The sequence below is a fragment of the Lycorma delicatula genome, chromosome 6 (genome assembly GCF_047948215.1).
Source record: "Lycorma delicatula isolate Av1 chromosome 6, ASM4794821v1, whole genome shotgun sequence".
In the NCBI taxonomy this organism is placed as follows: domain Eukaryota; kingdom Metazoa; phylum Arthropoda; class Insecta; order Hemiptera; family Fulgoridae; genus Lycorma; species Lycorma delicatula.
The window spans coordinates 164062877-164076301 of NC_134460.1; the positions used below are offsets into that span (position 1 = coordinate 164062877).

Sequence of the window (13425 nt, forward strand, 5' to 3'; positions counted from 1 at the left end):
GTGCAAAATTGTTCCCAAAAAACCTCGCTGTTGAACAGAAAAACAACAGGGTGGAAGTGTGCCGGGATCTTCTAGGGTGAATTGAAACCGAACCTGATTTTCTAAAAAAACGTTATTACTGGTGATGAATTTTGGATACGAGTATTTAAGCACGACCCAGAAACAAAACAACAGAGTAAGGAGTGGCACGCTTCAAACTCACCACGGTCCAAAAAAGCAAAAATGAGCAAATCAAAACTACGCTAATTTGTTTCTTCGACAGTAACGGCATTGTCCATAAGGAGCTTTGTGCCTACAGGACAGACTGTAAATCAGTATGTACACCGAGAAATTCTTGAAAGACTGCGGAAAAGAGTTGCCCGCGCGAGACCAGCCATCAAAGACACTGGATGCTGCAACTTGGCAATGCACCTTTTCACACTGCACTCTCAATTAATGAGTTATCGGCAAACAAAATCATTCTTGTAGTTCCTCAACCGCCTTATTCACCTGACTTGTGTCTTTGCGATCTTTTCCTGTTCCCGAATTTAAAAAACACCTCAGAACGACACCGTTTTGGAACAGTAGAAAACATAAAAAAAATGTAACCGGTCATCTGAAGGATATTCCTGTTTCTGAGTTCCAACACCGTTATGAAGAGTGGGACATTTGAAGCGTTGCGTGACTTCCCAAGGGAACTATTTCTAAGGTGATAGAGTCCATTTATAATTGGATCGTAAATAAAATTTTTTCTGAACCGGACTCATTACTTTATTTGCAGACCTCGTAGGTGCGTCCTCTTGGGTTGAAATGTAGGTCGCTTATAAAACTGACGGTGAAAAAAATTATTTACCGTCATTTTGGTTAAGGTTGTGGAAGCCCGAAGTTTTTTGCGTAAATATTGTATTTCAAATACCGTTTATTATGATTTGTTATGTACTTACCCGTTCCGCTAAAATTGTTTGAATTTCCTTCCCGGTTGCTTGGATGTGATAATATCCTATCGAAAAATAGATCGTTTTAGAAGGATTTGTTAAATTTCACTTTCTATATCGATATAGTAACCCGCAGGCGACCGACCAGATTCGTCTCTGTCAGAAATTTTTTTCGTTCCTATTAGCTTTAAGATCTTTTCATTTCGAATTGTATCGTCTAATCGATTTTTATCTTTCTACAATTTCTATCTTTATCGCTACATTTCAATGGCCTCGGTTCTTTTCCTTTCCTCGTTTTAATCGCCCATGATATCCTACCTAACTAAACGGCATTTGTCTGTGTGTGCGTCCCTCTTAGCTTAGCACCGGAATATACCGATCGCTAGCGGAAAATCCCGATTCGGTAGTAAATGTCTCCTGGTGGTGGTCAGATGTATACTTGTTATATTATATATCGATATGTATGCGATATATATATTTTCGGACGATTATCTCGAAAACGGTCGGTCTTTCTGAACATTTTGTCGACCCCCCCCTTTACGGCAACTCAATCTGTTCCCTTTGGTATTTGTCGGATGATATAATTTTCAAGCGCCTCCGTGGCGCCGTTTGGAAATTGGGGAAGGAGGGCGATGGGGTGCCACCGTAAAGCCTCGACAGCCGGTAGTCCGATTTTCACAATTCAAACGATGTATCTATCAACAGGTCGAGCGCTAATTATTTAACGCATCGGTACACTCTTGATCGACCGCATCTTGGTTATCCGGAAATTTAATCGTTTAGCTCTCTGTTTAGATTGCACTCATCCAACGTAAAACGTACGTATCCGATCTTTCGCTAAATACGCTCAAACCAGCGCAGCTCTGTAAAGTGTGAACTTATGAAGACTAAAAAAAATAAAATAAAAAATGTCGAAAAAACTTTAAAAACTACTCTTATATTAAATGCTCTAAAAAGTAGAAAATAATGAATGGCCTAAAGGGTGGGGTGCCCCCACTCGTTCGGAATTAAATTCACATCCCCCTGATCCCAAAATCACCGTCAGCTCAAAAGTTTATATATACATTTATGTATGTATATATATATATATTTCACTTTCTTGTGTACACGATAACTGCCGTAATTTTGCGCCAGTCACTTTCAAATTGTTCCTTAAAAATAACTCGTCCCAAAATTTCGATCGAGTTCGTAACGGCCAAAATCGAACCATGGCGGTGGAAATGGGGGGGGGGGGCTTTTTTGAGAAAAAAAATATCGCTACAACTTTCTTATTAAGGAAAATACTGAATTCGTTTAAAGTTCCTACTATTCTTTAGATAAGGCCCTAAAACTTATCGAAGTAAAGTTTTTAGATATCACCAACCATCGGTCCAGGGGGTGGAAAAAATGGGATTTCGAAGACAAAAAACAATCATACCTCCCTTAATAGGCACAGTATCGAATCGGTTTAAAGTGGTCGTTAGTTCTGTAAACGTTACGTAAAACTTTTGTGCCTAACAATTTTTGATATGACCAACCCCTACGGCAAGGGATGACCAAAATGTTGCTGGAATAGTAAAAAGATTGGGCTTGTCGTATGGTAAACATGTGAAACTTTTTTTCACATGCAACCGTTGATTTGACTTTAAGGTGGATATTTTTTTAATTCCCTACATCGGTGAAATGTACCTCCGTCTTCCGGCCTGCCGAAAGGGATTTTTTTTTGTTATTTATTTATATATTCCGGTTTTTTTTAAAGAAATATCTGTAGTTCTATTTTTTTCGGCTGTCTCGTTCAGATTGTTTAATTTTTATGTTGTTTATATGACAGATTGTACAACTAAAGTATATTATAACCCTCATTTTGATATTTAATTCGTTATTACATTCGTTTCTATTCCGCTTCATGACTTTTGTCGTATTATTATTTATTTTCAAATCGATTTTTTTTCGTAATTCCATATCGTTCAGAATTATTTTTAATTCGTTTTTATATAATTTTTTTTATTTTGAAGTTCGGGATTAAACGGTAAACATTTTTGTAATTTTAATTACAATTCTCTTTCGGTTAACAGATAAATAACGGCCAAGAAGGAATGCCGGATAATTTGATTAGTATTTAATAATAATTTATTTTAAACGTTAGCCGATAAAAGAAACTAAAAAACAACGATGAATTATAATCGCGTAATTTCAATTTCATTTAATGCACGACACAAACTTAAAGGCTTCTTCGAATAGAAACTCACCTTGAGATAAAAAGGAAGCGATAAATTGAAGGAACGAAGTAACAAAAATAAAAAATTGTTTTAATTTTTTTTTAAATTAAATGTAAGTTGAATTCGGATTACTCGGTGTTCTTCCGTTCCTATCTGTCATCTGAATGAAAAAAAGTATTCTGTTAAAATTCCATTAAAATATCACTTAAAAAACTTTTATCGTATTTTATTCGCTTTAATTATCGTTTCTTACAACGTTTAGCTAAAACGAATCCTCAGTGGTACGGCAAGATGAAGAAAGGAACCTTTGTTTGTTTGAAACTTAAAAAAAAGATTTTTTTCGAAAATAGTTAAAAATCCTATTTTGTTTCGTTTTCATCTCCTAAAAATGCTTGCCAAAATTAATTTTCATTTATTAAAACAAACAGTTTTCTACAAGAAGAATTTCTATCCCCGTGCAAAATTAATAAGCAAGCTTCTTTATATCAAAAATAAATAACGATCGGGTTCAGTTTTCGGATCGGAGTGGTACGCTTAAAAAAAATTCAAATGAAAAATATTAGACAGGAGTGCATCTGTCTATCGTAAATTAATATTTTAAGTTTCGATAAACCAAGTTTTATAGTTTATTCGTAACTCCGTTCAAACAGATATAAATCGAGGTAAAGCGAACGAACCGATGGGCTTTTACTTCAGTTCTGTAAAATGTAAACCGACAACAAAGTAACGCGGAATCGTGGTAATTTAACACAAACACTTTAATTATGTATACAAAATGTAGACAGGATCCGCTGTCAAAAATCACGTCGCTCATTTACGTAACAAAAGAAAAAAACTGCTAACATCTGAATTTATTCCATCTTGATAAATTGAAATAATAAATCAAAATTTTTCAATTTTCTAAATTTAATTTGAGGGAAACCGCATAGCTATATCTCTTGCAGAATATGATTTAGTCGGCGACTTGTTATATGTGAATGTAAAAAGGGCACCAAATTAATTTAAGTTTTACCGCTCAACTTGTTATGGAGTTATCTGAATAAATTTACACCGAAAACTTTCCTTGATGTACAATAAATCGAGTCGGAAAAATAATTGTTTGTATCGGCCGATCGGTGGTTACTAAGTTTAATTAAGTTATTTTTTTCTTTGTTGTTTGAGTTAAACTACTTAAGTTAATGAATATTGTATTTCATATTTTACAGGAAAACTAATCGATCAAATTAATTATCTACGTCATTGATGACGAGTACGACGACTATGTGGCTTATAATACTGACATGTAGGGTAAAGCTTTATGCATATCTTAACTTTTCTCCCGCTACTAAATTAAAAATAAACAAGTCGTTTAAGGAAAAGGTTGTACTTTTATTAAAGTTGTTGTCGTCAGCAAAAGAAAAAAATCTGATGCGGACACCACATGATTTCCTTGTACGCCTATTAAATTACGTATACGCATTTTTTGCTGCGCTTCATTTAAATTTATTTATTTTTTATTAGTTTATTTATTAATTTTGTTTCAAGTCGCTCAAGTAGTGATGTAGTATAAGTGAGATCGTGTCGGATCCGTAACCAAGCGCACTTCGGTTCGAATCCGACTTCATATACGTATATTTTTTTTTAATTTAGATATATCGATTTATTAATAATTATTAACCTCTGTAAAAATTTTTGAATTAAATTGGAAATTACATCAAATTTTATATCGATAATAACTTTTGATTTTTTTTAATATATTTTTTTATTGTTATTGAATTATTATTTATCGTAAAAGTTATTTTACAATCAGAGGTTAATTTAACGGATCGATATATTTAAATTAAAAAAAAAAAAAAGGTAAAAATAATATATGTACGTGAAGTCGGATTCGAACCGATGTGCCTTCCTCTTGTAATATCCGTATATTTCATTAATTAAAATTTCATTCGGTTATAACTCTGGGACCGATGAAAATAAGTATCGCTTACGATGTATCGTTGAAAGCTCTCGATGAGGGCTTATTACTGCGATTAAGAAAATTCCAAAATCCAAAAAAATTGGATTTTGGGCTTTTTTGGTCACAACCGATTGTAATCAAAACGGGTGGTGCACAACTAGATGTTACAGCAGTCCTAAATTCAAAATTTTATCCTACTAATCGTTTTTGATTTATGCGAGATATATACGTACGCATACGTCACGCCGAAACTAGTAAAAATGGATTCAGAGATGGTCAAAATGGACATTTCCGTTTGAAAAAAGAAAACCGAAATTTTTCGCGATCACAATACTTCCTTTATTTCGTACAAGGAGGTAAATAACGAACGAAGCGAATCTACATTCTGCGTTGTTTAATTTTGTTCGACCGAGAACCGGTTTGGACTTTGGGAACTTTTAATTATTTCACACCCTTCTAATATGAATACATGCAAATACCGCCGATAATTGTCGGGTTGTAAATACTTCTGACGGGGGAGAAAGAGCAAACGATTTACCCCGAAACGTTTGGTTTAGTATATCTAACCGGGGTTAAATAACTAATATTTGAACTAACGATAATAAAACCTCCCTTAAAGTGCCAAAACGGCACTTGAAAAAATACTACAAAGCGTATAAAAGTAAAATTATTTCGTTAAAAGGTATTCGAGTTGTAATTTTTTAATAAGTGATTATTTCACAATATAATTTTGAAACTCGTGTGGAAATGTGGAACGGAAGTTTTTTTTAGAGCTATGTAAAGCGTTAAGCCTGACTGGAATTCGAACCCGGGAACTCCGGATGAAAAACCGAGTCGAAACTTTCCCGTGGAGTTCGACAAGTTTATACTATTACTTTACTTAAAATCCCCCTGAATCGTTATTTTTTATTCACCGGCAAACAGATACACACAGATCAAAGCGGAGGGTTTCAGTTTTATACGTAATGCAAAGATGTGAAGAATAATTGCATTTTTAGTTACGTTATTTAAGTCTAAATTTCAGTCTTATCGGAGCTTGCTATGAAAAATTACTCTTCCTACGATAATTAAATAAATAAAGTATCTTGTATTCTGTTACGTAAAACATTACATAGATCGTGTGAAAGACGAGTAAATGTTCTATCGCTCTGTGGATAAAACAAAGGAACTACTCCAGAATTTACCGGGATGGATCAAGGGAAACCGTAGAAATGTGAAAATAAATTTTTTACAAATATTCGGTTCTTTTTCGGAATCTGACAACCGCTTTTTCAATTTTTTTTCCACATCAATGGGTATTTGGAGAGAAATTATAAATATGATCCTAAACGTAACTGACGCTCATTAACCTATTTTTTGGTAGATTTCTTAAGAAAGCTACCTATTGTAATCGGTATCATGATTCGAATTCCGCAAAATTTTGATATATCTTTGCGTTTCACATCCCCGTACACGAAAACCACAGTCAGTTCAAAAGTTTATATATATACGTATTTCACTTTCTTGTGTGTGGACACGATAACTGCTGTAATTTTGCGCCAGTCACTTTCAAATTGATAGGTAAAATATAATCACCCAAAATCTTGGTGGAGTTCGTTAATGGGAAAAATCGGACCGTGGGGATGAAAATGGGAGGGCTTTTGCCAGAAATTCGATATTTTACTGGCTTTTGCCAGTAAAATATCGAATTCGAAGTTCCTACTGTTACTTCGATAAGGGCCTAAAACTTATCTAAGTAAAGTTTTTTGATATCAAGAACCGTTGGCCCAGGGGATGGAAAAAATGGGCAGTCGAAATACAAATCGTACTTCCCTTAATAGGCGCAATATCGAATCGGTTTAAAGTGGTCTTTAGTCTTCTAAACATTGCCTAAAACATTTGTCTGAAACAATTTTTGATATGACCAACCCTTACTGTAAGGGATTACCAAATTGTAGGAAGATGGGGTTTGTCGTATGCTAAACATGCAACCGTTGTCGTATCGAGTCAATTTGAAGTTTTTCTTAACTTTAAGGTTGAAATATTTTTTATCCCCCTTCTTAGCAATGGTGAAATCTACCTCCGTCTTCCGGCATGCCAAAAGGGATTTTTTTTAATTTGTTGTCGTCGATTTTATTCAAACGCGGGTCTTCCAAGTGTACCTGAGAGAGGTCCAATATAATCATTATTGCTTGTAATTATAAATAATCTAACTAAACTTAACCTACGCTCGCTTCGTTCTCTAACCTTGACCGGCGAGCGTAGGTTAAGTTCGGTCAGATTATATTTGTAATTTCTCCGCAAATACCTCCAAATACCCGCTGATTTGGAAGAAAAAAATTGAAAAAAGTGTGTTTCGGATTTCGAAAAAGTACCGATATTTGACGTATCCAGAACGGGTATTGCGGTTTTGATTGTAATATCAAACTCGTGACTTAAAAAAAAGAGGATTTCTCATCGTGTAGTTACCTTGTACTATACGTAATTACTAGCGTTTCAAAATACTGTATCGACAAACGAAAAATGATGAGGTAAAATTGTACTCGCTTTTCGTTCCAAGTCACTGTGCTTACCTCTAAAATATGTAGGTCGGACGTATTAAATTTTATTTAAAATCTTTCTCGAAGTTCAATGAATACAGCTGTTAAAGAATCATTCAGATTGAACTGTGGCGGTTTCTGTTCTTTTAGTGATCATCGGTCGATCGTACAAACTGAGATTCCGTTTCACGCGCGTTTGTTGGTTTAAATTGCTGTATGGTGTAGCCATTTTTATTATTCGATTAAATTTTTTTATTAAGTAAGTAAAAGGCTATCGTAATCTGTATCCGATGTATCGCGATTCGATAAGGTTTAGGTTGTGTTTTGTTATCGTCTGTTGCGTATTCTTCCTTGTGAATTGATTGTTGTTTTGCTTGTGTTTCTAGTTACCGTTTAAGGCCATAGGCCCTTCTATCATCGGTTGGATTTTCGAGCGTAATTTTTTATAATTATCAGTAAATTTTTGTCGTTGACTTTTGTACGGTGTAAAAAGTAATTATATTTTAAATAATAATGAAGGTAGAACCGTCGCAGTCTTGTGAAATGAACTCCCTTGTGTCCGACAGGAAAGGTTCCGTGAAGGTGACTATAACTCCGGCGCAATGTCAACCTCCGCGGGCTCTTACTCATCTTCCTACGAGGCCTGCCGTCGACATCGCTTTCCAAGATCTCACCTACTCCGTATCAGAAGGAAGGAAAAAAAGTAAGTGGCTGTGTTTTCATTTAGATATTAAGTTGTACGTATTAAATTTTGCTAAATTTATCTTTTCGATTTAGTTTAAGGTAAATTTAGTTTTATCGTATAATTGTTACACGATTAATAAATAAATGAAATTAGATCGGTGTTTGATTTTATATACAGGTGTTCCTAAAATAACGGGCTGGCTGTTCTTCGGATTCTACTTGTAAAACTAAACGAAAAATATTAGCAAAAACGGCAATTCCTCATTCGTTCTCTCCTGTCCGCCATTTTGTTATTTTTATATAATAATTTATATCCCAAGTTCGGATAGAGGAATCGCATTAATATTTGGTAAGCGTCATGATAATAACATTTTAAAATTAGCAAAAAATCAGGACTTGAAATACCTTCGCAAATTACAAATTGGCAGCCGTGTTTATTTTTTAATTCGTTATATCTCCGTAAATATTAGTTTTATCAAAATGTATGTTACCGATAAAGTATTAAGCCTTTTATTTTGAACAAAATTACATTTTTTAAATCGGTTAACAGCCGAGTTACGGCAGAAAATCGATGCTGTAATTTTGTGTTGTTTTTATGCCCTCCGCTTTTCGTTCAATTCGATTAAATATTAATCGGTTTTAGTTATTCGAGTATTGTAAATCTCTACCAAATTAGGCCTATTATCGTTAATAGGCCTAATAATTATGACACAGATATGACAGATGTTTGCAAAAGTAATGATGGAATATTGTATTGTCACTCGACCTAAGGAACCGTGCAAAATTTCATCGATCGGCAATGTCAGGAAGTATGTTAAATCAAGGATGCAAGATTTGAGGACAAACATGAAAAAAAAACCATTGTGACTTAAAGAAAAGCAAGTAAAAAAAAATAGAAGTTCTATGTTTATATAATTTTATTTTTAATATTGTAAGCTTGTAGTACAGAGTGACTCAAAATGAATGTCGGAGTTTTAAAGTTCTGTATTGTTTGTTAAGTTGTACTTCAATTAATTAGGAATGAAAGAGCGAGTCGAACAGTTTTAGCTGTGCGCAAGTTCATAAACGTTTTCCCGTACTTTCCGCTTGAAAGCGCTAGTAGCAGAGATGGTGACCCCTCCAACAAAGCGTTCCGTTTTGCAGTTTGCAAATTGTGAATCTGTAATTACCGTTCAGCGTGTGCTCCGTTTGAACTTCCGTTGTGATCTCCCGATCGACACTAACATTCGCAGACGGTATAAACGATTTGAAACACCGGTCATATTTGTAAACGAAAGAGTACAGGACGACCGAGTACGTCCGAAGACATTGTTGAACGCGTAAGAAAGTTCTGTGTGTAGTACTAGGAAATCCATCGGGTAGACTCGCAGTTAGACGAATTAGGAATTCCAGTGACGTTTGTGTGGTGTTTTAAAGAAACGCTTACAACTGCGTCCATATCGTTCACAGCTATTACAAGCTGTAAAGCGTGCAGATTATGTTTTGCGCGCTAGCTTCCGCAAATGAAATGATGCACTGTGACGATGAAGACTTTCATTATCGCGACGTATTCAGCGACGGATCAAAATTCACGTTAACTGGAAAGTAAACGCGCATAACGTGCGTGCGTATCTGCGGATCAGAAAATCCTCACGAAATTTCGCTGTGCGAACGAGATTTCCCAAAACCGAATGTTGTTTTTTGCCGTATCCGGACGGCAAGTTACGGGCCAATGTTTTTCGCTGAAGCAAGTGTGTCCGGAACGAACCGAGCTTTATTTGGCAACAAGACGGTGTACCTTCTCGCCGATTAACTCTGTACGCGATCGGTCGAATGAAATTCACCTCGATTACTGCCATACTGATTACTACTCCCCGGTCGCCGGGGAGCAGATGGCAGGGCTTGTTTTTCGTGGTCTCCACGTTCGTTCGATCCGACTCCGTGCGATGTTTTTCTTTTGTGGTTTACGAAGGATCAAGTGTATATCTACCGTTACCGTCTGATCTACCCGACTTGTGACACAGAATTGAAGCAGCTATCGCATGAGTTACTCCAGACTTGCCGATTAAAGTACGGAATGAACTCTCCTATCGGCCGGATGTGTGCCGCGTGCGAATGGGACTCGTATTGAATACTTATAGGAAAAGCTGTTTGAGTCGTCGTTTCATTATATAAGTAAAGCTTAATGCACTGGTTCCCAAACTTTTTCAGAGTCACGTCGTCCTTTTTCAATTTAAATTTTTCCACGGCGCCCTACCCTAAGTAAAAGTACGACTACTCGTTAAGAGATAAAAATAAATAAAACTCGTGTATCTTTATTAACGTTAAATTGATAATTATAAATGTCTCGGCTCAATTAATTATGAAGCTTTTACAATATTTCGCGGCGCCCCTGTGAAGAGGCCGCGGCGTACAGGTTGGGAATCACTGGCTTAATAAATATTACATAACTTTAAAACCTACGATATTCATTTTGACACGCGGTAGTCGGATGTATAAAGTTATTATTTCAGAGCGCTAACCGTTTTAAAATCGTATCAGTGTATTAGGGATATTAAATGCGACTCTAACCCGAAAATTATGAAGTTTATACGGCGTAGAAAAAAATCTATTGTTTTAAGGTATCGCCTTGAAACATTTTTTAAATAGTGGTTTTAATTTGACCGTTATCTCAGGGTCGAAATAGTTTTTTTTTAGCCTTTATCGCCTGGTTGGAGGATACAATTTTCAAATTGTTTTTATTATGTACTTATTTTTTCAAGTACCACATAAATACTGCGTTTTGTTGATGTTAATAATTTTGATACTACAAGTGAAATATTTTTGAACAATTTGAGTTTGTGCTAATTTTGTATTTGGTTTAACGAATCATTATGTAATAAAAAAGGGGAAATATCATAAGAAAATGCAGTAAATAAAAAAAAGGAAATTTAGTAATTTGTAAATGTAATAATTATTTTCAACGTTATGGTAGGGTTAAATTTTATGAAAATTCCGCTTAAGTTCAGCGACATCGTTGGCAGATTATATTCATATTAAATTTTGTAATGATTATTTCCTTGTTTTTTTTTTTGTGTTTTTTTTTAGTAATTGGGGAGAAAAATTTTATATATATATTAATATTATATATGTTAATCCATTAACCGTTTTTTATTTCTATCTTTAGAGAAATCGTAGTATAAGGGGGAGTTTGCTAATCAGTTCAAATTTTGTATGTCGGATTCTTCCAGATCTTGACGTTTCTTGATCTCCCCTCTAACAGAAAAAAACAAAAAATTTTAGCATTGAAAAATTCCGGAATGATATATATATATTTGGTTATATATAGTTGGTCAGTTTTTGATATCTTGATATCTCTCCAGACTAGATTTGGGTAAAACTTTGGCACGATTTCTTTATATGTATATGTTGATGCCTTTTAATTTTTTGGTCACAATTAGTTCAAGAGTCGGGGAAACACGGACCTTAAGGGTCTCTTATCTCAAAGAAGGATCGTTAAATTTTATATAACTTAATGCCCTTTAGGTAACTAAGTTATTTTTTGATTGCGATTGATCTTATTCAAACCCGCCGTAAATGGGTTTGGGGAAAAAACTTTTTCTTTTTACAATTCTGAATTCAAATTTATAGAAGATCAAGTTATTATTAGTATATCACTTTGTTATATATTTGGGCGATCTCATTCAGGGACGGTGAAGAAAAAGCGCTATATTTTTACCTTTTCTTTTCTTCAGTTAACGTCTTGCTCGATCTGTTCAGACCGCATACATCGATTTTTATTAAATTTCGCTCAACGACTTGTGAATACGGTTCGTCGATGATATTTAATTTTGGTTCCGATCGGTCAAAAGGGCTAAGGAGATAGTCACTGTAACTTCTTCGGGAAATTCATGAAACATTTGCCGGTTTTAAAAAATTTTTTCTACTTTTAAACCCGTTCGATTACTTATCTGTTATCTTGCACGGATAACATATCAGATCTAAGCGCAGATAGTCGAATTTAACAGTTTTATTGCACGTCAAATTAGTCGAGCAGATATTTTGTGTTGTTAGCCCGCTGGACGGGAGTAGTGGTGAACTCGTCACCGCAAATCAGTTGTTTTCGAAATCGAGAGTTCTAACTTTAAAATCCTAGTAAAGGAAGTTACTTTTATATGGATTTGAATATTATATCCGTGGATACCGGTGTTGTTTGGCGGTTGGGTTTCAACTAACTATACATATCAGGAACGGTCGACTGTACAAGACTTCATTTACATTTATACATGTCATCCTCTAAAGTAATACCTTACGTTGGTTCCGGAGGCTAAACATAAGAAAGAGAGAGAGATATATATTTTGTGTTGTTTTAACAGATGTTATGCGGACGAGTATACATTTATATTTTAAGATGATTCGAAATATTAAAAATCTTTTCGGGAAATTTTGATAATATTGTTATTTATTTATGAATTTGGTCTTCATTTTTTACTAAAATAATTCATAGGTAAATATCTTTGAGCACAACACCCAAAAAATGAAGACCAAATTCATAAATACGAGGGAATTTCTAAAGTAAAGACCGCTGGGAAATTGTCCTCCTTAAGATTGCCGAACCGTGTCGTTCACGGGCACGCTAGTAATTTACAAGCTGCATTGTTGTCTGTAAGTTTTCGCGTTGTAGTATTTTTGATTACGCGTGAGTTATTACGTTACAAAATGAATAGGAAAATCGATGTGCCGCCGATTGTGAAATACGTGAAGTCATTAGTTTTTTAAACCATCAAAACGTTAAACCGGCTGAAATTCATAGGCAGTTGGTTGCTGTGTACGGTGATATGCTAATGAGTGAAAGAAACGTCCGAAAATGGTGTGGAAGGTTTGGAATTAACAGAATTAATGTGCACGATGAAGAACGTTAGGGGAGGCCCTCGATAATCACCGAGGACTTGATGAAACGCGTCGATGATGAAATCAGAAAATATAGTCGCTAACGATTTCCGACCTGGCCTTTCTTTTTCCTGTTGTTTCAAGCGCTGTTAACGGTCGCATTGTTCATGACCATTTAGGCTTCAGAAAGGTTTGTGCACGACGGGTGCCGCACGTCTTAACTGAACGTCCAAAAAAATCCGAACGGGATTGCTTTTGAATTTTTGGTGCGATACACAGAAAAAGGCGATGAGTTCCTTAATTCAGTTGTTACCGGCGATGAAACA

At 35.1% G+C, this 13425-nt stretch overlaps 1 protein-coding gene across 3 annotated transcripts in view; it reads left to right on the forward strand.

The window, feature by feature from the left end:
• Positions 1 to 13425, forward strand: part of LOC142326463 (ATP-binding cassette subfamily G member 4) — a 125659-nt gene that overhangs the window by 18143 nt on the left and 94091 nt on the right. For 2 of the 3 annotated variants that reach the window (XM_075369023.1, XM_075369022.1), the window contains exon 2: positions 7954 to 8270. In XM_075369023.1, coding sequence (XP_075225138.1) covers positions 8081 to 8270 — 190 coding nt within the window. In that variant the 5' untranslated portion in view covers positions 7954 to 8080. The remainder of the gene's footprint in view (positions 1 to 7953; positions 8271 to 13425) is intronic. The other variant, XM_075369024.1, reaches the window with a different exon arrangement.